Below are 26,559 nucleotides of genomic sequence, written 5' to 3'. Positions count from 1 at the left end.
GAAAACATACAAACCTTTTTTAAGGCCTGAATCCAGAATGCTAATGGACTAGAGATTACTGATGGGTTTTGAAAGGGAACATATGGCATCAGATAACGCTATTAACCTGCCGATATAAGGTTAATCTGTGGGTTAATTGTGTTAAAAAGCTGCCCAGTTGCCATACTGAAAGCAGGTTCCCAGGAGAAAATTAAATTTATTCCTGCCGGGAGCCACTGGATTTTAGTTTTACAGGCTTACCGGTAACGCTACAGTCATCATTCAAAGCACTGAAAGTGATGGTTGTAAGCACGCCCCGGCACACTGATCTGCAGTGTAAATGCCACGGTGTGCTCACAGGTATTTATCACGGTGTACTGAGGAGTGACTGAACACTTGCTAGCATGCCTTTATGACTGAAAGCCACCGGCTACTAGGAGGAAAAAAGTTAATTTTCTCCCCACTTTCAATACAGCAGCACTGCACCTTTCTAAGGCTGGTTTCACATTTGCGTATGGAGGAGCTGCGGAGGGATGCAGACTTCCTCCGTGAAACTCTGCCCACGGCCGCACCTCCTCCGGTCAGCTCCGCCTTTGTCAGCTTGCGGCCTGCGTACCCTATCTTTAGCATTGGGAACGCAGGCCGTGCGGATGTATGCGGATGCCTCTGCATGCGTTGTTTTGACGGTGCGGCAACCGCACCAAATTGCAACACGTTGCGCTCGGCTCAGGTCACTGCACCGTCAAAACGACGCATGCGGCGGCATTCACATACATCCGCATGGCCTGCGTACCCAATGCTAAAGATAGGGTACGCAGGCCGCATGCCAATGGAAGCGGAGCTGACCTGAGGAGGTGCGGCCGTGGGTGGAGCTTCACGGAGGAAGTCTGCAGCCCTCTGCAGCTCCTCCATATGCAAATGTGAAACCAGCCTAACACTATTCACCTGCAGATTAACTATATATCTGCAGAATAATAGCATCATCATACGTGACAGGTTCATTACATGACGAAGGATCACAGTCAATTGGGAAAAAGGTGATGGGTTGATAAACTTCTATTTAATGTTACTAGGAAAAAATTTAGTTTTCTACAGTAGCCTCTGCACCATAAACATGGATGATGTCCCTATTAGCACTCCAAAAATAATATTCATTTATAGCATCAGACTACGTGGGAGATGAAGAGTAGGTTAACTCTGGAGTGGTGGGCAAACCCATTGTGATGATAATGACTTTGCCCAATTTTCATACAAACATACATAGAATCTGATTGTCAGTCAGCCTTAGTAAAACAAATATACACATTGATGAAAACAATACATAAAGGACATTTTCATTAAATAATTCAAGATAGCCAGAGCCTCGAATACATAAATTATGATTATGTTAGTGCTGTTAAAGAGTCAGTATGACATCGGGGTCACTGAGGAGATGCTTGATCTGATCATGGAACTTTTCTCTGTATTGGTTGAAATGCATAATACTCTCAGGTTCTTCTTTAAACCAGAACTTGTCAAATTCATACAGAAGATAGCCTAAAAAAATAAAAAAGATACACTTTAAAAGAGGTGTGTTATAAGAAAATCAAATATTACAAAAATGTACAAGCACCTCCTGGAAGGTCAATGCTGCAATGATTACACTATATGCAAACCAAGGAATATAGCAGCACCCTGTATATGCCACGACATGTGCAAACTGCATTACTGCCGTTTGGAATAAACTCATAAATTGAAGGCACATAGGGCCTGATTAATCAAGTGTTTTTGTTTGTTTTTTTTTCTTTACAGTAACTTTTCTTTTTTCTTATCTTGTGGTATTCACTGTAGTTTAATGTGCCAAATTCTAAAAGGTACGCACATTTCATGAATTCTAATTTTACGCAAAGTAAAAAAATGTTTTTTTTTCCTGTCTTTAACCCCTTACTGCCAGCTGACGGAAAAGTACATCAGCTGGCAGTATCCCCCTGCTTTGAGATGGGCTCCGGCGGTGAGCCCACCTCAAAGCCGTGACATGTCAGCTGTTTTCAACAGCTGACATGTCCCCGCAATAGGCGCAAGCGGAATCGCGATCCGCCCGTGCCTATTAAGTAGTTAAATGCCGCTGTCAAACACTGACAGCGGGCATTTAAATGCACTTCAAGACGCCGATCCGGAAATACGCGCAGAGACGACCCCCGTCACGTGATCGGGGGTCATTGCTGTGTTGCCATCACAACTAGAGGTCTCCTCGAGACCTCTATGGTTGTTGATGCAGATTGCTATGAGCGCCACCCTGTGGTCAGAGCTCATAGCAATGCTGTAATTCAGCTACATAGAGGTGAGCTATGCATCACCTCTATGTAACAGAGCCGATCATGCTATGGCAGCTTCTAGCCTCCTATGCTAATGAAGCATGCCAAAAGTTAAAAAAAAAAAAAAAAAAGTGTTTAAAAATATAAAAAAATAAATAAAAGTTCAAATCACCCCCCTTTCGCCCCAATGAAAATGAAACAATAAAAAATCAAACCTACACATATTTTGTATCGCCGCGTTAACAATTGCCCGATCTATCAACAAAAAAAGGATTAACCTGATGGCTAAACAGCGTAGCGAGAAAAAGATCAAAACAGAATTACGCTTTTTTTGGTCGCCGCGACACTGCATTAAAATGCAATAATGGGCAATCAAAAGAACGTATCTGCACAAAAGTGGCATCATTAAAAAGGTCAGCTCGGCACGCAAAAAATAAGTCCTCACCCAACCCGAGATCGCGAAACATGGATTTTTGTGATAACTCACCGTAAAATCCTTTTCTCCGAGATGCTAATTGGGGGACACAGATACTGTAGGTGTATGCTTCTGCCGCTAGGAGGCTGACACTAAGTGAAAAAAAGAGGTTAGCTCCTCCTCCGTCGTATACACCCTCGCCCCTATTGCGGGCGGAACTCAGTTTGGTGCCAAAGCAGTAGGAGGACAACAAAATCAGCTATAATACAAGTACACCATGTCCAGAAAAGGACCACCCTTATATCACATAAATAAATGCGTATTAACTAAACAGAATCAGAGCCAACTGGCTAATAGGGTGGGTGCTGTGTCCCCCAATGAGCGTCTCGGAGAAAAGGATTTTACGGTGAGTTATCACAAAAATCCATGTTTCTCCTTCGCCTCATTGGGGGACACAGATACTGTGGGACGTCCTAAAGCAGTCCCTGGGTGGGAGATTGACTCACCGATCCAAGCTACATGCACGTCGTTTAAAAGGTACGCCACCGCTGCTTGGAGAATCCTTCTATCCAGATTCGCATCCGCCGAGGCCTGAGCATGGATATTATAATGTTTGGCAGGATGGACCAGGTTGCTGCCTTGCAAACCTGTTCCGTCGAAGCCTGGTGCCGAAGCGCCCAAAAGGCGCCCACTGCCCGGGTAGAGTGCGCTCCGATCCCTGCTGGAATCGGTGTGCCTCTAATGCGGTAGGACTCCTGAATCGTCCAACGAATCCATCTGGCTATGGTCGATTTTGAGGCAGCGTGTCCCTTCCTACGCCCTTCGGGGAGCACAAACAGCGTGTCCGTCTGACGAAAGGGTGCCGTCCGCGACACGTACCTCCAGAGGGCTCTTACCAGGTCTAACGTGTGAAGAGCCTTTTCCACATGGCGCACCGGTGCTGGACAAAATGAAGGCAAAACAACATCTTCATTAATGTGAAAAGAGGACACGACTTTCGGCAGAAAAGGAGGGGCTGGTCTCAGGACCACATTATCCTTATGGAAAGTGAGGAACGGAGCTCGGCAGGATAGGGCCGCCAGCTCTGAAGCCTGCCTGATGGAAGTGATGGCCACTAGGAACACCACTTTCCAGGAAAGGTACCTCAAAGAGATATCCTGAAGCGGTTCAAATGGGGCTTCCTGCAGAACACAGGACCATGTTAAGGTACAAGGCGTCCATAGGCGCCTTATAGGGAGGTACCAAGTGGGAGACTCCCTGAATGAAAAGTCTTCACCTGCAAATTGGTAGCAATTTCTGCGCTGGAACAGGACAGATAAGGCCGATATTTGTCTCCTGAGGGAACCTGGGGCAAAGCCTGAGTCTAATGCTCTGCCGACTGAGCTATCCGGGATCTCTAAGCCCGACTGGAGAAAAGCTAAGATGTTGGGGATCGAGAATCCCAGCGGGGAAACACAGCGGCGTCGACACCTAAGCAAAGAACACCTTCCAGGTGTGGTGGTAAATTCGTGCTGAAGCAGGCTTCTGGGCGCTAATCATTGTAGCGACCACCTCGCTCGCAAACCCTGCCTGGGTTAGAATCCAAGATTCAACGGCCATGCCGTCAAACACAGGGTCCCTGAGTTCGGGTCGCAAATCGGCCCTTAATACAGTTGATCTGGGCGCTCTGGCAGGCGCCAAGGAACGTCGGCGAGCAGCTGCATTAGATCTGCGTCCCACGCTCGACGGGGCCAGCCTGGGGTCAGCAGGATTGCCGGCACCCCTTCCGTATTGATCTTTTTGATGACTCTCAGAAGAAGTGGCAGTGGGGGAAATAGATATGGGAGGCGAAACTGGTTCCATGGCAGAACCCACGCGTCCACCGCGAATGCCTGCGGGTCCCTGGCCTGAGCGACATATGTGGGCACCTTGGCATTCACTCTGGAAGCCATCAGGTCCACATCCGGAGCCTCCCACAGTTGACAAATCTGCTGAAAAACTTTGGGATGTAGAGACCACTCTCCGGATGCAAGACCCTGCCGGCTGAGAAAGTCTGCCGCCCAATTTTCCATGCCCCGGAATGTGGACAGCCGAAATCACCGAGTGGTTTGCTTCGGCCCACTGAAGAACGAGCTCCACCTCGCGCATGGTTGCTCTGGTGCGGGTGCCCCCTTGATGATTTATGTAAGCCACTGCCGTGGCGTTGTCCGATTGAATCCAGATGGGGCGGCCTGCTAGAAAGTGAAGAAACTTCTGCAGAGCCAGCCGAATTGCTCGTTTCTCCAATAAGTTGATCGGGAGGCCTGCCTCCTGTGGCGACCACTGTTCCTGGGCTGTGTGGTGGCGAAACACCGCTCCCCCACCGAGGAGACTGGCGTCGGTTGTCATTACCAGCCAATGATCTGGGGGGTAAAGGTTTCCCCTGGGCCAGAGAGGAACTGGTTAACCACCATCCGGGCGACTGCCTGACTTGAGAGGACAGTCGGCACCCCTGATCGAGCGTGAAAGAATTCTTGTCCCAGGCTGACAAGAGGGTTTGCTGCAGGGGGCGAAGGTGGAACTGGGAGACAGGTATTGCTTCCATTGCTGCCACCATTTTCCCTAGAATCCTCATCCCGGATCAGATGGTACGAGGGACTGGTTGGAGGTGTCCGGACTCCCTGCCGGAGAGCTAGCGCCTTTTCCTGAGGGAGAATTACCAACCCTCGGCAAGTGTCGCAGATCATTCCTAGGAAGGAGATCCTCTGAGCTGGCACAAGGGATGACTTCTTTGCATTGCCAACCATCCTAAGCGGGCAAGAGTATCTAGCGTGATGTTGACCTTTTCCTCGCATGCCCGTATTGACAGGCCCTTGACCAAGAGGTCGTCCAGATAAGGCAAGACGACTATGCCTCAAGAATGCAGTGTGGCCATGACAACTGCCATAACCTTTGTGAACACTCTGGGAGCCGTGGCTAGCCCGAAGGGCAGCGCTACAAGCTGAAAATGTTGATCGCCGATGGTGAAGCGTTGAAACCTCTGATGAGGAAAAATGGGAATATGCAGATATGCGTCCTGGATGTCTATTGAGGCCAAGTATTCTCACTGTTCCATGGCCGATATGACTGAACGGAGAGATTCCATCCGGAAATGTTTGATCCTGATGAATTTGTTCAGAAGCTTCAGGTCCAAAACAGGCCTGACAGACCCGTCCTTTTCGGGAACCGCAAAAAGGTTGGAATAGAACCCCTGAGCTCTTTCATGTTCCGGCACTGGAACAATGACTCTGTTGTGCTGGAGTGATTTGATGACTCCCAATAGAGCCCTTGCCTAGGTATCCACCCTGGGAAGCCGGGAAGAAAAAAACCGTCTTGGAGGATATCTGACAAATTCTATTCTGTAACCCGAGGCCACCTATTCCTTTCCCCATGCGTTGTGAGCGACATTGACCCAGACAGAGTGAAACCAGAGTAGGCGGCCGCCCACCTTGCCGGTGTCGTCTGGTAAAGGCCTCGAGTCATTTGGCCGATGATCTTTGGGATCTGGATCCCCTCGATCTGGGCTGCTGAGTATGCATTCTCCCCAATGGGTGGGCTCTATATGAGACCTGCCACTCCCTATCCTGGTTGGGGCGGCCTCAGGCAGCGGAATTGGCCGCTGTAGTCCTCCCGGGGTTGCGAAAGGCCCGAAAACGTGCCTGAAAACGGGTGACGAAAAAGCGTTTTGACCTTTTGTTGAGGGAGAAACCCGCTCTTTCCTCCTGTGGAGTCGGAGATAAGTTGATCCAACTTCTCCCCAAATAGGTGGCCACACTGATAAGGCAGGGAAGTCAAGGACTTCTTAGAAGTAGAATCGGCTCGCGATGTCCTTAACCATAGGGCTCTTCTGATAGAAATTGCATTAGCGGCAGCAAGTGCCGAGCAATTGTCCGCATCCAAAAACGCATTGATTACATAGTCTCTGGCCATCGCCATCTGACCTGCGACCTCCGAAATCTCTGCAGCTAGATCCTGCTCCTGCGCGACCTTGTTTAATGATTCTGACCATGACATCATAGCCTTGGCTACCCAAGTTGCTGCAAATGAGGGAGCGAGCGCTGACCCTGACGCCTCATATACTGAGCGAGCTACGCTCTCTATAGGGCGATCTGTGGGATCCTTAATTGAGGAAACACTAGGGACGGATAGCAGGGTCTTAGTGGCTAGGCGCGAAACCGGAGGATCCACAACGGGGATTCCATCCATTTTTTACGGAGGTCCGGAGCAAACAGATACCTTGTTTCGAGTGCCTTTTGACCCGAGAAACGCCTGTCTGGACGTTCTCTGTGCCGCTGCACTATTTCCTCAAACTCCGGGTGAGAGGAAAAAATTCTGTGCGGGCGCTTCACTTGCTTAAATGCCACTTCATGCCCCGTAGCCGCTGCGTGACGTTGGAGTATCCAGGTCAAGGGGCTCGTCTGAGTCGCATTCTGAGGTCTGCTCGCTTTCAACCACTGGTGACAGGGAGCGAGAAGCAGAACTTACGGATGCCAAGGCACCGGATGGACTGGGCGACACCGTGTGGATTTGTTTCCCTCGGGTCTGCCTGGAGTGAGAGCGGCCCTTGCAGGCGAGGGGCTCTTGTGAGGTGGAGGTCCCCTCTAAGGCCGGCGAGCCACTGTCCCTGCCGCCATCTGAGGCCTGAAGGGACTCAATTGCATGAACTGTGACAGTGATAGGACCCACTCTGGGGGGTTTGGCACACTGGTCGCGGTCGCAGGGGAGGACGGACACTGAGGTTCTGTTAGGCGTCGGGTTGCGGGCGCTGTACAGCGGGAATCCCGAGCCTTGTCCTCTGTGGTCTGCCCACACCAGTATTGTGGGTTCGGTCGCAGGGGAGGGCTCCGGGGCGCATTTGGAGTCGCCGGCTTTGCATAATCGCTTGTTCTGCGCCCGCGGAAACGCAGACCGACAAGAGATGCATGCTGCTTCTTCAGACATGCTGTATCTGTCCGCTGCTGGGGATTGGGGGAAGGAGGTAGCACCTCGTTTTCCCTGTGGTCTCCCGGGCAGCACTTACCCTAGTCCTGTGCCCCCCCATTTCTGGATGCCTCCACACAAATATCGCACGACACCAGTCGTGGGGCGGACCGCCAGCATATAGACTGGTCCAGGTGCGGTATTTCCAGGTCTGCGGCCTAGCCGCGCTCCGAAGCCGGGGACTAAATTTATCCCCCGCCGCCCAGGCCTGGGGGACGGGCCGCCGGAAGTGAACTTCCGGTCGCGGCCTAGCTTCGGCTAAAGCCGCGGCCTCAATTTATCCCCTGCCCGCAACGGGGGAGGGGGGGACGACTCCATGGCGCCACAAAAAAATTGCACTACTTACTGGCGCGGGCTTCCCCGCACCGCTATGCAGCCACTGGCCGATGGCACCTGACAGCTAAGGGCCCCAGCCCCGGATCTTCGCCGCAGGAGCCCTCCCAGGCCCTCTCCTCACTGACGATCCTCTTCAGCTCCCCAGCTCAGGTATGTGAGGGGGCCTTGACAAAATAGGACGGTGCAGGCACTCTAGCTCCATCTAACCCCTTCAGGGGGTGAGGAGAGGGACCGTCCGCCGCCTTGCAGCACCGCAGTCTAAGCATTGGTGGAGCAGTGGGGGCTGCACGGACTAGTCTTGTGCCTCTGTACAGTCCATGGTTTCAATACCTAGGGGTCGTCAGGGCTAAGTCCGGCATAGTGTCCCACGTCGCGGGAGAGGATACGTGGAGGGACACTTGCACGTGCTCGCCTGCTGATGGTTTGGGGAAATCGGACCCTTTCAATAGGATCCATTGCCCCTGTCTCATCTTCATAGACGGTAAAAATAAAATAAAAAAAGGTCTGGGGGAAAACAGCCCAGATATGTCCCAAGGTGAGGGAGAGGATACGTGGAGACGATACTCAACACGTGCTCACCCGTTGATGGTTTGGGGAGATCGGACCCTTTCAATAGGGTCCGTCCCCCCTGTCCCATCTTCATGGAAAAAAAAAAAAAAGAAAAAGTCTGGAGCGAAACCAGACGTGTGTGCCTCCATGGACACTAAGCAAAAAACGGAGTTCCGCCCACAATAGGGGCGAGGGTGTATACGACGGAGGAGCTAACCTCTTTTTTTCACTTAGTGTCAGCCTCCTAGCGGCAGAAGCATACACCCACAGTATCTGTGTCCCCCAATGAGGCGAAGGAGAAAAATGGAGACGCTACGGGTTTTGGAAAATGGCGCAATTTTTTTTCTTTTTTTTTTAGCAAACTTTGGAATTTTTTTCACCACTTAGATAAAAGAGAACCTAGACATGTTTGGTGTCTATGAACTCATAATGACCTGGAGAATCATAATGGCTGGTCAGTTTTAGCATTTAGTGAACCTAGCAAAAAGCCAAACAAAAAATAAGTGTGGGATTGCACTTTTTTTGCAATTTCTCGGCACTTGGAATTTTTTCCCATTTTCGAGTTAACGATATGCTAAAACGAATGGTGTCGTTCAAAAGTACAACTCGTCCCGCAAAAAATAAGCCCTCACATGGCCATATTGACGGAAAAATAAAAAAGGTATGGCTTTGGAAAGAAAGGGAGCTAAAAACAAAAACGAAAAATTGAAAAAGCTCCTGTCATGAAGCAGTTAACAAAAACTTGCATCTTTTTTCAAAATGTTGCAGAAATTGCTCAAAATCGAATGGCATAGATAAAAACACTCCAGTGGTAGGGGGGTCTGTAGTACATTTGCATCAAATTTTGCAACTTTTCGAAACGTCTCTAATGATGAATCAGGTGCAAACATCTGGAAACCCTAAATCATGACCACAGTGGAGAACTTAATATATACAAAGAACAAAAAAGGCCAGAATGTACAAAATGGACTTAAAGGCGCAAATGGAAACAATGAATTTTGTGCAGGAAAAGAACCACCAAAAACTTGCCCACCAACCATGAAAAGGTGTACCTTTCTCTGACAAGACCCTAATCCTAATATTTAAGAAACATGCCTCTCCTGGGCTAAAAATCTACAAACTTAAAGGGGACGATAGAATCCAGCACTAATTAAGGAGCTATCCTTAGGCCGATGGACGCAGAATAGGAAAATAAAATATTGTTTAACCCCTTTTTCTGACTAAGCCTGTTTTCTATTCTATACTAACATGCACCCCATACTAAAAAAACTTCCCAACTTTCTCTTTCCATATACATAGCCATATCAGGGCTTGTTATTCATAGGATGGGTTGTAGTTTTTAAAGACACCATTCACTTTACCATAACAAGTGGGAAAGAAATTGCAAGTGAAGAGATAAAGTGAAAATTAATGCCATCGGGTTTTTTGGATTTTGTTTCTACGATGTTCATTGCAAAATTCGCTGGGCAACTTGTAACTGGTAACTCTCCAACTGCTTTTCAAAAAACTCAAAGTTTTTTTTTTTTCTAAAACGCATAACACTTTGATCTGTATGAGAGCTTGCTTTTTTCCGGGGCTAGTTATCTATTTTATTATTACTATTTTGGGTTGCATTTGTCTTTCTGATCACTTTTTATTCTGTTATTTTCTTGGACAATTGTAAAACAAAATTCTGCCGTTTTGATTCTTTTTCTTTATGGTATTTCAATTATGGGTTAAATAATTTTGCATTTTAAAAGACGGAGCTACCAAATGTGCTTTGTTATTTAGGAAAAAAGTGGCAATTTGAACTTTGTAAGTTTTTTTTCCACATTCTTTTAGGTGGATGATGGCCAAGGATTCCCCTACACACACCTACATCAAAACAATGAAACAATGAGTTTTTAGTGAGTTTTTGATGCAGCAAAAAGGCAACATCTTAGGCTAGTTTCACACTAGCATATGGAGGAGTTGCGGAGGGATGCGGACTTCCTCCATTCAGCTCCACCCACTGACACTATCTTTAGCATTGAGTAAGCAGGCCGTGCCGATGTATGCGGATGCCTCCACACGCGTCTTTTTAACGGTGTGGCGATCACAACAAAATGCAACACGTTGCATTCGGCGCAGGTCACCGCACCATCAAAACGACGCACACACCGGCATAGTTCCAGCGAAGTGGAAGATATTTATAGAAATTTCATGTCAACGGTGCTTTTTTTTTCACAAGCAGATTAAACTGACCTGCGGTGTGTGTTTCAAATACTTAAATATCAACTTCTCTTGCAGGAACTTCGTGACAGAGCCAATTTGGTACTTAATGACCAGGTCAATTTTTATAATTCTGACCACTGTCACTTTATGAGGTTATAGCTCTAGAACGCTTTAACAGACCTCAGAGTTTCTGAGATTTTTTTTTATGAAATATTGTATTTCATGTTAGTGGTAAAATTTCTTCGACATGACTTGCGTTTACTTGTGAAAAAAATGGAAATTTGCCAAAAATTTAAAAAATGTTGCAATTTTCAAAATTTAATTTTTGTACCCTTAAATCAGAGAGTCATATCGCACAAAATAGTGAATAAATAACATTTCCCACATGTCTACTTTACATCAGCACAATTTTGGAAACAATTCTTTTTTGTTAGGACGTTATAAGGGTTAAAAGTTGACCAGCGATTTCTCAATTTTCCAACAAAAATTTCCAAAACCATTTTTTAGGGACCACATCACATTTGGATGGAGTTTTGGGGGGGTAATATAACAGAAAATACCAAAAAGTGACATCATTCTAAAAACTGCACCCCTCAAGGTGCTCAAAACCACATTCAAATAAGTTTATTAACCATTCAGGTGCTTCACGAGAACTAAAGCAATGTGGAAGGAAAAAATAAACATTTTATGAGTACTTTTTTCACAAAAAATTTACCTTGGAACCAAAGTTTTTTATTTTCACAAGGGTATCAGGAGAAAATGGACCACAAAGTTTGTTGTGCAATTTCTCCTGAGTACGTCGATACCCCGTATGTGGAGGAAAGCCACTGTTTGGGCGCATGGCAGGGCTCAGAAGGGAGGGAGCACCATTTGACTTTTTGAAGGCAAAATTGAATGGCATCAATGGAGTGCCCCATTTGGTGTTTGGAGACCCCTTGATGTAACTAAACAGTGGAAACCCCCCAATACTATCTCCAACCATAACACGACCCTAACCCCAACACACCCCTAACTATAAGTCTAACCACAACCCTAACCCCAACACAACCCTAACTTCAACTCTAGCTCTAACACTAGCTCCAACACTAACTATAGCTCTAGCTCCTTACCCTATTGGAAAAATATACATTTTTTTATTTTATTTTTACCTAACTAAGGGGGTGATAAAGGGGGGTTTGATTCACTATTTTTTTTATTTTGATCATTGTTATAGGGTCTATCACTGAGATCAAAATTAACCAATAGGAGAAATCCCCTATTGTTGCCGGGTGCCAGCTGGCAGATCTCGGCGGGTGCACTTGCGCATGCTCCTGTCATTTTCTTCCGGGAAGAAGACACCAAGGGCCGGGGGACACAGCCGGAGGGACCGGGGGCCACCAGAGGTACTGGGGGGGCCTCAGGGGACCCCATTTCTCTCTCCTCTGATGTGCTAGATCATATCAGAGGGGAGAGAAATAAATAGGAAATCTGACTTTTTTTGGCGGTCAATGGTGATCAAAACACTGGGGTTGGTAAAAACTGACCCGAATCATGTTCTACGGGGTCTCGGCTACCCCCGATCGCCGAGACTCCAGAGATTTTCAGATGCTTGGGAGCATTTTTAACTTATTTCTCAGTGCCGTTAAAAAGCGGCGCTGAGCAACAGGTACCCTTAACTGCCGCTGTTAAAAGGGGGCATCAGCTGTTGTTAAGGGGTTAAGTGCAGACTTTCCCCATAAAATTGCAATAGATATACAAAACATTTAGGTGGTTAAACAGCATCAATAGGTTCTAGCTTCCATCGGTGCTGTAAGAAGTCAGCAATTTTCACGTGGGGCGAGGGGACAGCTCACAGCTCTGGAATCTGCTCTATACACTCTCAATACCCAAAAGATGTTTATTTAGGTTATATACTCTAAAACACGCCCATCTATTTTAAGTGCCTTTTCAGAAAAAGACGTCATATGTGTACATAAGGAGCAGAACTATTTCTGGCTACTGGAACAAAGAGGAGAGAGCAGCACTGTAAACATGTCATTCATGTATGGGTGCAAAGCATCCAAGGGTCCAATATATATGTATACTTAGATTTACGCTGTGTCAATATGTGCAACCCTGCCTAATCTATGACATGGCAATCATGGGGTTACTTTCCTATAATGGCTTTATACATACAGTTGTGGCCAAAAGTATTGACACCCCTGCAATTCTGTCAGATAATACTCAGTTTCTTCCTGAAAACGATTGCAAACACAAATTCTTTGTTATTATTATCTTCATTTAATTTGTCTTAAATGAAAAAACACAAAAAGAATTGTCCTAAAGCCAAATTGGATATAATTCCACACCAAACATAAAAAAGAGGGTGGACAAAAGTATTGGCACTGTTCGAAAAATCATGTGATGCTTCTCTAATTTGTGTAATTAACAGCACCTGTAACTTACCTGTGGCACCTAACAGGTGTTGGTAATAAATAAATCACACTTGCAGCCAGTTGACATGGATTAAAGATGACTCAACCTCTGTCCTGTGTCCTTGTGTGCACCACATTGAGCATTGGGAAAAGAAAGAAGACCAAAGAACTGTCTGAGGACTTGAGAAACCAAATTGTGAGGAAGCATGAGCAATCTCAAGGCTACAAGTCCATCTCCAAAGACCTGAATTCCTGTGACTACCGTGCGCAGTGTCATCAAGAAGTTTAAAGCCCATGGCACTGTGGCTAACCTCCCTAGATGTGGACGGAAAAGAAAAATTGACAAGAGATTTCAACGCAAGATTGTGCCGATGTTGGAAAAAGAACCTCGACTAACATCCAAACAAGTTCAGCTGCCCTGCAGTCCGAGTGTACAACAGTGTCAACCCGTACTATCCGTCGGCATCTGAATGAAAAGGACTGTATGGTAGGAGACCCAGGAAGACCCCACTTCTTACCCCGAGACATAAAAAAGCCAGGCTGGAGTTTGCCAAAACTTACCTGAAAAAGCCTAAAACGTTTTGGAAGAATGTTCTCTGGTCAGATGAGACAAAGTAGAGCTTTTAGGGCAAAGGCATCAACACAGAGAATACAGGAGAAAAAAAGAGGCATTCAAAGAAAAGAACACGGTCCCTACAGTCAAACATGGAGGAGGTTCCCTGATGTTTCAGGGTTGCTTTGCTGCCTCTGGCACTGGACTGCTTGACCGTGTGCATGGCATAATGAAGTCTGAAGACTACCAACAAATTTTGCAGCATAATGTAGGGCCTAGTGTGAGAAAGCTGGGTCTCCCTCAGAGGTCAAGGGTCTTCCAGCAGGACAATAACCCAAAACACACTTCAAAAAGCACTAGAAAATGGTTTGAGAGAAAGCACTGGAGACTTGTAAGGTGGCCAGCAATGAGTCCAGACCTGAATCCCATAGAACACCTGTGGAGAGATCTAAAAATGGCAGTTTGGAGAAGGCACCCTTCAAGTATCAGGGACCTGGAGCAGTTTGCCAAAGAAGAATGGTCTAAAATTCCAGCAGAGCATTGTAAGAAACTCATTGATGGTTACGGGAAGCGGTTGGTCGCAGTTATTTTGGCTAAAGGTTGTGCAACAAAGTATTAGGCTGAGGGTGCCAATACTTTTGTCTGGCCCATTTTTGGAGTTTTGTGTGAAATGATCAATGTTTTGCTTTTTGCTTCTTTCTCTTTTGTGTTTTTTCATTTAAGACAAATTAAATGAAGATAATAATACCAAAGAATTTGTGTTTGCAATCATTTTCAGGAAGAAACTGAGTATTATCTGACAGAATTGCAGGGGTGTCAATACTTTTGGCCACAACTGTAGTTCCTGCTAATATATTACATTCAAGGGCCCAGATCGCTATGACCGCAGTGGAACACCTCTGACCGGAGCATTCTGGTTCCCTGATCACCTAGGCAGAACGGGATTTCCTAAGACTGAAAGGTGGAGGGTTAGCGAAAATCTGCCCAAAAGTGAACATTCTGAGTATGACTGGGGGTATTGCCAGGAGGGGCAAGGTGAGATAAAACATTTGAGGCGATATATAGGAAGAGATGCAGAGGACTAAACTTGTTTATATTTCTTACTATTTTATTTATGGTCTTTTAAAAGTTATAAGTCATCAGAAATTAGCCCCATATGAAAAGCCCTCCTCTATTGCTCTATATTATCCTGCTAAGTTAGTAACATTTATGGTTAGCAATGAATAGGACCTGACAGGGTCAGTCATCGCTGAGCAGGGGCGCCATCTGCGTGATTAATAGGGTGCCACCCTCCACGGGCAGGTAGGGCCATCTAGGGAAAGACACAGGTTATATTCTTGGGTATAATTTGGTAATTGTTTTTTTTCTGTGGTAATACATATTTATTTTATATGTTCATCTAAGATATATTTGAGTATCTAGTATTTATAATAAAGGTTAAATTTTAGAGAGTTAATTTTTTTGTAAGCTGTAACCAGAAATGTTGGAACCCATCAGAAGTAGAACAATTGCAGTGGCAAGGAGTGGGATTGTGACCGGGCCCAGAAGGGCCTGGAGGACCCACACAGAGCCAGCAGGTTCCATTGAGTGAAGAAGGAGCGTGGCTACTCCTGCAGTTACAAGAGAAGCAGGCAGCGAGCCTCCCTCCAGCACTGCAGCCTCTGTGATCGCCTGCACCTTTGTGACAGAGCGTCACTAAGCTAATCAATCCACGCACTGGGATGTGGGGTTGGGTTGGGAAGGGAAGGAGGGCATGTTCCCCCCAGGCTGGCCTTCTTTACGATGTTTAGGACTGTACTGGCAGCGGCACACATGGCCAAACTAATTACTGATCTCAGGCAGCTTCAGTCCCTGCTGCTCGGGGGCAAATGCTTCTTGGTTCAGCCTATCAGCGTTTAGCAGACAGGAAACTCAGCGCTGATTGGCTGCCGGCATCTCTCTCACACTTGACTCGGCTCCAAGTTTGTGTGACCTGCATGCTGAGGTGGGGTACACATAGTGCAGCACATGAGTGGGGGTAGAGGTGCCACAGAATGACGTGTGGTTGAGGGGTGAGCGATGGGGGACCTAGTCAAAAGTTTGTTCTGGTGCCCATTGTAATCTAGTTACTACTGGCACCTAAGCATTGAGTGACAAGGAGGTGTGGTTACTGTGCACATATACATTTTTTATAGGAGGAATTGACTTTATACAGCACTATGAAAACACCTAAAAAACACTTACAAAATGCTAAAAAAGATGTTCAAGATTTTTTGTGGTGTCTATTAACTTCTATTGTAAAGTCTGCAGTATTTTCACAGCAGAAAAAGCCAGAAAAATACTACAGTCAAATCTTTTAAACGCTTAGTGTTTTTAGAAACATGAAGCGAATATTAAATCTTAAAAAGCTCGAACAAGAAGCTATTTTTTAATAAAAATTATCAAGAAGAGTCTTTCAAGTGTTTTTTCTTTTCAGAGTGAACCGGTACTGAAAATATTTGAAAAAAAGCTGCGTGACCATGCGCTTTCAAGAACCATAACATTTTTCCTATCAATAAAGCCATATAAAAACTTGTGAGACTAATTGCTGTTTTGAGCGACACCATTCACATTAATGGTAAAATAAAAATAAAAATGTAAATCTACAATTTTTTTTATAGGACTCATGACTTTATATTTTGAATGTATGAGAGCTTTTTTTTCCCAATGCAGGATGTAGCTTTTATTGGTATAATTTTGAGTACAGACAACTTCTTGTTTACTTTTTATTTAACTATATGGAGAAAGCAATGTTTTCCGAGATTACACTATTTTGGTCACGGTAAGGCTGTGTGCACACGTTGCTGATTTTGATGCATTTCTGCAGCGTTTTTGAATGCCTGGAACTGCATCAAATCCACAGTGTAGTAAAGTACCAATGATAGTCAATGAGAATTTGAGAATTGCTGTGCACATGCCGGGGAAAAATGCGCGTGAATTTGCAGCGTTTTATTTTTCGCAGCATGTCAATTCGAAACGCAGCGTTTCTGCACCCATTAACTAAACATTGAGTAAGGCAAATCCGCACAACAAAAAACGCATGACAATCCACAACAATTCCGCAAGTAATCCACAAGAAATCAGCATCAATTACGCAAGAAATCTGCAAGCATTTTGGCCTGCGTTTTCTGCAAAGAGATGCAGATTCTGTGCGGAAAATTCGCAACGTGTGCACATAGCATGCACCAAAAGCCTCCCACCAGAATGGATAGGCAAAAGAATGTATGGTTTAAAAATACATTTTATTAATCTTACAAATTCATTACAATAATATAGTAAGTCCAATTATAATGATGCCTCTAGTCAAAACAGATCACGCTTGATTCCTAACTAGATATAAGAAATCACAGAAGCTAAACAAAGTCAGAGTTTAAAGACAATTTTTATATGGACTTTTTCCCTTTACAACATATAAGGTGCCACATGACACTTAGTACACCGCAGGTAATGTGCAAATAACGCCAATGCAAAGTGCTAAAGTGTCTATAAACTTTACCAGTATACAATAACTGTTAAGCTAAAGGATCACCATTAAATAAATCAAGACAAAATACCTAAGTACATGTACATATTGCTAGCTAATGTGATCAAAATAAAGTGCTTCTCTAGATTAATTACCTTAGTAGAGGAACCGCACAAGACCTGCCACCCACCCCAACGTACGTTTTGATAGATTCTTCTTCTGGAGGCGTGGTTGACAGAGGGAAACATGGATTTTTGTGATAACTCACAGTAAAATCCTTTTCTCCGAGACGCTCATTGGGGGACACAGATACTGTGGGTGTATGCTTCTGCCGCTAGGAGGCTGACACTAAGTGAAAAAAAGAGGTTAGCTTCTCCTCCGCCTTATACACCCTCGCCCCTATTGCGGGCGGAAATCAGTTTGGTGCCAAAGCAGTAGGAGGACAACAAAATCAGCCTTAATACAGGTACAACATGTCCAAAACACCACCCTTATATCAAATTAGTAAATGCATAGAAATTTAAACAAAACAAGAGCCAACTGGCTAATAGGGTGGGTGCTGTGTCCCCCAATGAGCGTCTCCATGTTTCTCCTTCGCCTCATTGGGGGACACAGATACTGTGGGACGTCCTAAAGCAGTCCCTGGGTGGGAGATTGACTCACCGATCCAAGCTACATGCACCTCTTGATTAAAGCTGCGCCACCGCTGCTTGGAGAATCCTTCTACCCAGGCTCGCATCCGCCGAGGCCTGAGCATGGATATTATAATGTTTGGCAAATGTGTGCAAATGTGTGCAGGCTGGACCAGGTTGCTGCCTTGCAGACCTGTTCCGTCGAAGCCTGGTGCCGAAGCACCCAAGAGGCGCCCACTGCCCGAGTAGAGTGCGCTCTGAACCCTGCTGGAATCGGCGTGCCTTTAATGCGGTAGGACTCCTGAATAGTCAAACAAATCCATTTGGCTATGGTCGATTTTGAGTCCCTTCCTGCGCCATTCGGGGAGAACGAACAGCGTGTCCGTCTGACGAAAGGGTGCCGTCCTCGACACGTACCTCCGGAGGGCTCTTACCAGGTCTAACGTGTGAAGAGCCTTTTCCACACGGTGCACCGGTGCTGGACAAAATAAAGGCAAGACAACATCTTCATTAATGTGAAAAGAGGACACAACTTTCGGCAGAAAAGGAGGGGCTGGTCTGAGCACCACCTTATCCTTATGGAAAGTGAGTAACGGGGCTTGGCAGGATAGGGCTGCCAGTTCTGAAACCCGCCAGATAGAACTGATGGCAACTAGGAACACCACTTTCCTGGAAAGGTACCTCAAGGAGATATCCTGAAGCGGTTCAAATGAAGCTTCCTGCAGAACACTTAGGACCAGGTTAAGGTCCCAAGCATCCATAGGTGCCTTATAGGGAGGTGCCAAGTGGGAGACTACCTGGATGAATGTCTTCACCTGCAGATTGGTAGCAATTCTGCGCTGGAACAGGACGGATAAGGCCGATATTTGTCACCTGAGGGAGCTTGGGGCGAAGCCCGAGTCTAGGCCCGACTGGAGAAAAGTCAAGATGTTGGGGATCGAAAATGTCAGCAGAGAAACACTGCGGCCTCGACACCAAGCAAAAAACACCTTCCAGGTGTGGTGGTAAATTCGTGCTGAAGCAGGCTTTCGGGCGCTAATCATTGTAGCGACCACCTTGCTCCCGAACCCTGCCTGGGTTAGAATCCAAGATTCAACGGCCATGCCATCAAACACAGGGCCCCTGAGTTCGGGTGGCAAATCGGCCCTTGAGAAAGTAGATCTGGGCGCTCTGGCAGGCGCCAAGGAACGCTGGCGAGCAGCTGCATTAGATCTGCGTACCATGCTCGACGGGAGCCAGTCTGGGGCCAGCAGAATCGCCGGGACCCCTTACGTCTTGACAATCGGTAGTAGTGTCAGCGGGGGAAATAGATATGGGAGGCGAAACTGGTTCCATGGCAGAACCAACGCGTGCCTGCGGGTCCCTGGCCCGAGCGACATATGTGGGCACCTTGGCGTTCACTCTGGACGCCATCAGGTCCACATCCGGAGTTCCCCACAGCTGACAAATCTGCTGGAAGACTTCGGGATGTAGAGACCACTCTCCAGACGCAAGACCCTGCCGGCTTAGAAAGTCTGCCGCCCAATTTTCCACACCCGGGATGTGGACAGCCGAAATCATCGAGTGGTTTGCTTCGGCCCACTGCAGAACGTGCCCCACCTCGCGCATGGTTACTCTGCTGCGGGTGCCCCCTTGGTGATTTATGTAAGCCACTGCCGTGGTGTTGTCTGACTGAATCCGGACAGGGCGGCCTGCTAGAAAGTGATGAAACTTTTGCAGAGCCAGCCGAATTGCTCGTATCTCCAATAAGTTGATCGGGAGGCGTGCCTCCTGTGGCGACCACCGTCCCTGGGTCGTGTGGTGGCGAAACACCGCTCCCCAGCCGAGGAGACTGGTGTCAGTTGTCATCACCAACCAATGGTCTGGGGGGAAAGGGTTTCCCCTGGGTCAGAGAGGAACTGGTTAACCACCATCCGAGCGACTGCCTGACTTGAAAGGACAGTCAGCACTGCCGGACGAGCGTGAAGGGATTCTTGTCCCAAGCTGACAAAAGGGCGTGCTGCAGGGGGCGAAGATGGAACTGGGCGAACGGTACCGGTTCCATTGCTGCCACCATTTTCCCTAGACTCCTCATCCCGGATCGGATGGTATGAGGGACCGCTTGCCGAAGTGCCCGGACTCCCTGCCGGAGTGCTAGCACGTTTTCCTGAGGGAGAATTACCAACCCTCGGCGAGTGTCGAGAATCATTCCTAGGAAGGAGATCCTTTGAGCTGGGCAAGAGTATCTGGCGTGATGTTGACATTTTCCTCGTATGCCCGTATTGAAGGGCCTTTGACCAAGCGGTCGTCCAGATAAGGAAAGACAACTATGCCTCGAGAATGCAGTATGGCCATGACAACTACCATAACCATTGTGAACACTCTGGGGGCCGTGGCTAGCCCGAAGGGTAGTGCTGCGAACTGAAAACGTAGATCGCTGATGGCGAAGCGTAGAAACCTCTGATGAGGAGGAAAAGTGGGAATATGCAGATATGCGTCCTGGATATCTATTGAGGCCAAGTATTCTCCCTGCCCCATGGCCGATATGACTGACCGGAGAGACTCCATCCGGAAATGTCTGATCCTGATGAATTTGCTCAGAAGCTTCAGGACTAAAACAGGCCTGACAGACCAGTCCTTTTTGGGAACCGCAAAAAGGTTGGAATAGAACCCCTGATTTTTTTCGTGTTCCGGAACTGGAACAATGACTCCGTTGTGCTGGAGCGATTTGATGGCTCCCAATAGAGCCTTTGCCTGGGCATCCACTCTGGGAAGCCGAGAAGGAAAAAACCGTCTTGGCGGGTATCTGACAAATTCTATTTTGTAACCTGAGGCCACCAATTCCTTTACCCATGCGTCATGAGCGACATTGGCCCAGACGTGGAAAAACCAGAGTAGGCGGCCGCCCACCTTGCCGGTGTCGTCTGGTAAAGGCCTCAAGTCATTTGGCTGACGATCTTTTGGGATCTGGATCCCCTCGATCTGGGCTGCTGAGTACCCAATCTCCCCAATGGGTTGGCTCTATATGAGACCTGCCGCTCCCTATCCTGGTTTGGGCGGCCTGAGGCGGCGAAATTGGCCGCTGTAGTCCACCCGGTGTTGCGAAAGGCCCGAAAATGTGCCTGAAACGGGTAACGAAAAAGCGGTTTGACCCTTTGTTGAGGGAGAAACCCGCTCCTTCCTTCTGTGGAGTCGGAGATAAGTTTATCCAACTTCTCCCAAAATAGGCGGCCACCCTGATAAGGCAGGGAAGTCAAGGACTCCTTAGAAGAAGAATCGGCTCGCCATGTCCTTAACCATAGGGCTCTTCTGAACGAAATTGCATTAGCGGCAGCAAGTGCCGAGCAATTGGCCGCATCCAAAGACGCATCGATTACATAGTCTCCGGCCATCGCCACCTGACCTGCGACCTCCGAAATCTCTGCAGGTAGATCCTGCTCCTGCGCGTCCTTGTTTAATGTTTCTGACCATGTTATCATAGCCTTGGCTACCCAAGTTGCTGCGAACGAGGGAGCGAGTGCTGACCCTGACACCTCATATACTGAGCGAGCTAAGCTCTGTATAAGGCGATCCGTGGGATCCTTAATCGAGGAAACACTAGGGATGGATAGCAGGGTCTTAGTTGCTAGGTGCGAAACAGAAGGATCCACCATCGGGGATTCCATCCATCTTTTACGGAGGTCCGGAGCAAACGGATACCTTGTTTCGAGTGCCTTTTGACCCGAGAAACGCCTGTCTGGACGTTCTCTGTGCCGCTGCAGTATGTCCTCAAACTCCGGGTGAGAGGAAAAAAATTCCGTGTGGGCGCTTCACTCGCTTAAATGCCACTTTATGCCCCGTAGCCGCTGTGGGATCATCCTCAACCCCCAGGGTCTGATTGACGGCTTCTATGAGGCTTGTCCACTGTTTCACGTGACCCTGGAGTGTCCAGGTCAAGGGGCTCATCTGGGTCGCAATCTGAGGTCTGCTCGCTATCAACCACTGATGACGGGGAGCGAGAAGCAGAGTTTACGGATGCCAAGGCACCGGATGGACTGGGCGACACCGTGTGGATTCGTTTCCTCCGGGTCTGCCTGGAGTGAGAGTGGCCCCTGCAGGTCGGAGGCTTTTGTGAGGTGGAGGTTCCCTCTACGGCCGGCAACCCAACGTCCCTGCCCCTATCTGGGGATTGAAGGGACTCTATTGCTCTCGTAAGCGACGCCATGGACTGTGACAGTGATCGGACCCACTATGGGGGATTTGACACATTGGTCACGGTCGCAGGGGAGGGCTCCTGTGCGCGTTCGGATTCGCAGGCTTCGCATAATCGCTTGCTCTGCGCCCGTGGAAACGCAGTCCGACAAGAGATGCATGCAGCGTAAAAGAACGTGTGCGTCGAAGCCTTTGCGGACATACTGTATCTGTCCGCTGCTGGGGATGTGGGGAGGAGGTAGCAGCTCGTTTTCCCTGTAGCGTGGCCTCTCGGGCAGTACTTACCACAGTCCTGCGCCCCCCCCGTCCTAGCTGCTTCCTTCAAATCGCGCACAACCAGCTGTGGGAGGGAGCCAGCATGTAAAACCGCTCAAGGGGCGGTGCTTCCGTTCTGCGGCCTAGCCGCGCTCCGAAGCCAGGGCCTAAATTTCTGGGCCGCCGGAAGTGACGCGCGGCTCCAGGGGCGGGACTTACGGCCGCTGCCTAGCTCCGGCTGAAGCCGCGGCCTCAATTTTTCCCCTACCCGAGCGGGGGGGGGGGCTTCAGCTTGAGCGCAGGTATGTGAGGGGGCCTTGGTAAAATAGGACAGTGCAGGCACCCTAGCTCCATTCAACCCCTTCAGGGGGTGAGGAGAGGGACCGTCCGCCACCTTGCAGCACCACAGTCTACGCATTGGTGAAGCAGTGGGGGCCGAAAGACTAGTCTTGTGCCTCTGTACAGCCCATGGTTTCAATACCATGGGGTGGTCAGAGCTAAGTCCGGCATTGTATCCCACGACGCAGGAGAGGATACGTGGAGGGACACTCGCACGTGCTCGCCCGCTGTTGGTTTGGGGAAATCGGACCCTTTCAATAGGATCCGTTGCCCCTGTCACATCTTCATGGAAAAAGACGAAAAAAGTCTGGAGAAAAAACCAGACGTGTGCCTCCATGGACACTAAGCAAAAAACTGATTTCCGCCCGCAATAGGGGCGAGGGTGTATACGGCGGAGGAGGAGCTAACCTCTTTTTTTCACTTAGTGTCAGCCTCCTAGCGGCAGAAGCATACACCCACAGTATCTGTGTCCCCCAATGAGGCGAAGGAGAAATGGGAATGCTTTTATCATGTCCACTAACCAATCAGTGCTCCCAGATACCTCACATGATCTAGTATTACATTTAGGTAACCAATTATTAACAATTGCATTGCTTGCAAAAATAGGACCTTTCCGGACACACGAGACGTAATTTCTTTTACTAAGCGTCTCAAAAATAGGACCTTTCCGGTCACATGACTCGGCATTCCTATTGAGCATGTCTAAAATGGAGCGCACTGCGCTCCAAACAGCAGAAGTGCCCGCCTATCTGACATCAGATACTGGCCCATGTGACCTCAGCACAATTTTCAAATCCAGAACAAGGAAAGCCAGTGACTGGGTGCAGATGTTTATAGCCTGGGAAGGGGGTAATACCCATGGAGATTCCCACGCTATTAATATCAGCTCACAGCTGTATAATTAGCCTTTACTGGCTATTAAAATAGGGGATCCCCCAAAAAATAACGTGAGGTCCCCCTATAATTAATAGCCAGAAAAGGCTATGCAGGCAGCTGCGGACTGATATTAATAGTCTAGGAAGGGGCCATGGATATTGCCCCCACCAGCTGCAAACACCAGCTCTCAGCCGCCCCAGAAATGGTGTCTCTCTAAGATGCGCCAATTCCGTCACTTAGCCCCTCTCTTCCCACTGCCCTGTTGGGTTGATGTCACCTTTGTATTGAAAGGTGACATCAAGCCCGGCTTAGTAAAGAAGAGGTGTCAATAAGACTCCTATCCATTACTAATCCTATAGTTGTTAAGGGGTTAAATACACAGCCAGAATAAATTTAAAGAAATAAAACACAACACAGTTTCCCATATTTATTATACGCCTAATTCCATGCAACTCCCTTGTTCTACTGCAAAAAAAAAAAAAAAACAACACAAATACTCCCTGTTCCGATGTAATCCATTTAAAAACGAGTGTCCCACGACGATCTCCCCTATAGAGCAGTCACATCGGAAGATGTGACCACTCTACAGGGCCTCCAATGACACACTGAAAGGAGATAATACTCCCGCAGTGTACGTCATCGGATTTCATGCTCTCACTTTACAGCACCACTGCTATGTGAGAATTTTCTCACGCAGCGGTGCGGCAAGTGACAGGATGAACTCAGGTGACCTCTAGGTGGCGGAGTGATCCACTGTGGGAGGATTATCTCTGGTCACTGTACACCGGATCCACTTTAGAGCGGTCACATCTCCCGATGTGACAGTTCAACATGGGAGATCTTCGTTGGACAATCGTTATTAAATGGATTACTTCGGAACAGGAAGTATACTGTTGGTTTATTATTTTATTTTTTTGCAAGCGATCGAGGGCGTTGGGGATTAGCTGTTTGGTGAGTATGTACTGTATGTGTATATGTGTTTTTTTTTTTTACTATTTCAACACAGTAGCCGGATGATGGGACTACTACTGTCCCATCATCGGCTAATGGTGTCACTGTAGCAGATATAGCCGAATTGGACGATGCCTGCCTACACACAGACTTGCGCGCGCGCACACACACACACCCGCAGACCCCCACGCGCACACACACACAGACCTGCACACACCCGCAGACACACACACAGATACACATAGACACCCGCACACATTCTCTGCACACACATAACCTCCTCCCACACACTCTTCTTCCTCCCTATCTGCAGCGTTTCTCACACGCAGCTACGCAGCAGAACCGCAAATCTTTTTACACCTGCGGTTTTGCTGCGGATTTGACTGAATCAATGGAAGTCAATGGGTGCAGAAACGCCAAAAAAGATTCACAAAAAGAATTGACATGTTGAGGAAAATAAAACGCTGCAAATCCGCGCATATTTTTCCGCAGCATGTGCATGCACACCAATTCTGAATTTCCCATTGTCTAACATTGGTTGTGCACTACACTGCAGATTTGATGCAATTTCGCGCCTCCAAAAACACTGCGGTTCCGCATCAAAGATCGCAACGTGTGCACATAGCCTTAGATCCCTCACTACTCCAGCATTGTTACACCTGTGCCCCTATCTGGTGCTTGTTTTCATGGCTATAGCAACCATATACCACCTACACATATGCCAGCTGCAGCCAATCATTCATCTCAATGAGATCTTCCTATACACCGCCAGCACAATTTTTATGTTGCTTCAAGTATGTGTGTACAAAAAAAATATACATATACACATACTATACTAATACACTGTGTACAATGCTTAGGAGATAAATAATATTATACAAAAAAAGAACAACTTACAAAAAAACTGATGAAAGCATTTCATCTCCGGGAACCCAGGAACCATGTTATAAAAGTGAGACTTCAGAGCATCACTCTTTAGTAAACTGTATGCCATTTCTGTCAGATTGATGCCAACAATAGCATAGGAATACCTGGAAAACACAGCCTTATTAATTATCACTTTATTAATTGCTGCAAAAAGAAATACTAGATGCCAGCAGACCCTATCAATAGCAGCAAGTAGTTCGTTCAGAAGATGCATCCAATCACAAAGAAAATGTCTACTGTGGGAAAAAATTATATAATTTACCCCACATCCTTTTAAATCGGAATACCGTATTTTTCGGATTATAAGACACAATTTTCTTCCCCCAAATTTTGGGGGGAAAATGGGGGTGCGTCTTATTACTTGAATATACCTTACCGGCCGCGGTGGAGCAGAGTCCCTGCTGGAGAAGGCAAGAGTGGCGCGTTGCTGCAGGCTGGCGTAAGGGGGTGCGACACTGCGGGTGTTCGGTGGTGCAGGAGCTCCGCCGACATTTTGTCAAAGTCCGGGACCTCCGCACTTCCATGGTTTACATTGCAGTGGACTCCGGGAAAATGGCTGCCGTGTGCAGCGCACGCACAGATGGAGATCTCGGCACCAAGATCTCGGGAGATGAGATGTCAGTGCCAAGTTCTCCATCTGCGCATGCGGCGCCCCCGGCGGCCATTTTCCCAGAGTCCACCGCAAAGTAAACTATAGAAGTACGTTCGCTCTGGGCTTTCACAAATAATCAGCGGAGCCCCCACACCACTGAACACCAGCAGCGTCGCACATCCGAACACCCCTTTCTCTCAGTCTGGAGTCCGCAGCATCGGCCAACTCCTGCCTCCAGCAGCAACGACCATGGGATCCCACTTCACCTCAGTTACCACACCCGGTAAGCAATAAGTTGCATGAATTGTAAGAAGCAAAACCATTTTAATAAAAAAAAGGTTTTTTTCCAACTCAAACTTTGTGGTGTGTCTTATAATCCGATGCGTCTTATAAACCACAAAATACGTATATCAAAATCATAAATTGATATTTTGTAATCCTATATAACCAATTTAAGGGGTCTTCTCAGACTAGCATTGATACTGTGTCATTGAGGAGGTCATCAATGTTTAATGACCAGAATCCACCCTTTAGGACAACATTGTGCCCCAGATTTCTTTACACAGGCAAGACCCATTTTGCTTGTATACCAAGCACCCCCTGTACAGAGAAGCAGCATTGCCAGTATAAACGACCCAATGCCTCTT

General features: G+C 47.4%; 1 protein-coding gene across 2 annotated transcripts in view; it reads right to left on the bottom strand.

The window, feature by feature from the left end:
• Nucleotides 1-1,019: 1,019 nt before the first annotated feature.
• ELMOD2 (ELMO domain containing 2) overlaps nt 1,020-26,559 on the bottom strand; it is a 56,503-nt gene continuing 30,963 nt past the window's right edge. For both annotated transcript variants that reach the window (XM_073549763.1, XM_073549762.1), the window contains 2 exons: nt 25,291-25,424; nt 1,020-1,515 (listed from right to left, as the gene is read on the bottom strand). In XM_073549763.1, the coding sequence (XP_073405864.1) occupies nt 1,376-1,515; nt 25,291-25,424 (274 nt within the window). In that variant the 3' untranslated portion in view covers nt 1,020-1,375. The remainder of the gene's footprint in view (nt 1,516-25,290; nt 25,425-26,559) is intronic.

Source organism: Dendrobates tinctorius, unplaced genomic scaffold (genome assembly GCF_039654945.1).
Source record: "Dendrobates tinctorius isolate UK_male_01 unplaced genomic scaffold, ASM3965494v1 ptg000161l, whole genome shotgun sequence".
Classification (NCBI taxonomy): domain Eukaryota; kingdom Metazoa; phylum Chordata; class Amphibia; order Anura; family Dendrobatidae; genus Dendrobates; species Dendrobates tinctorius.
Note: the sequence above shows the minus strand (reverse complement) of the source record. Positions and strands in the feature narration are given on the sequence as shown.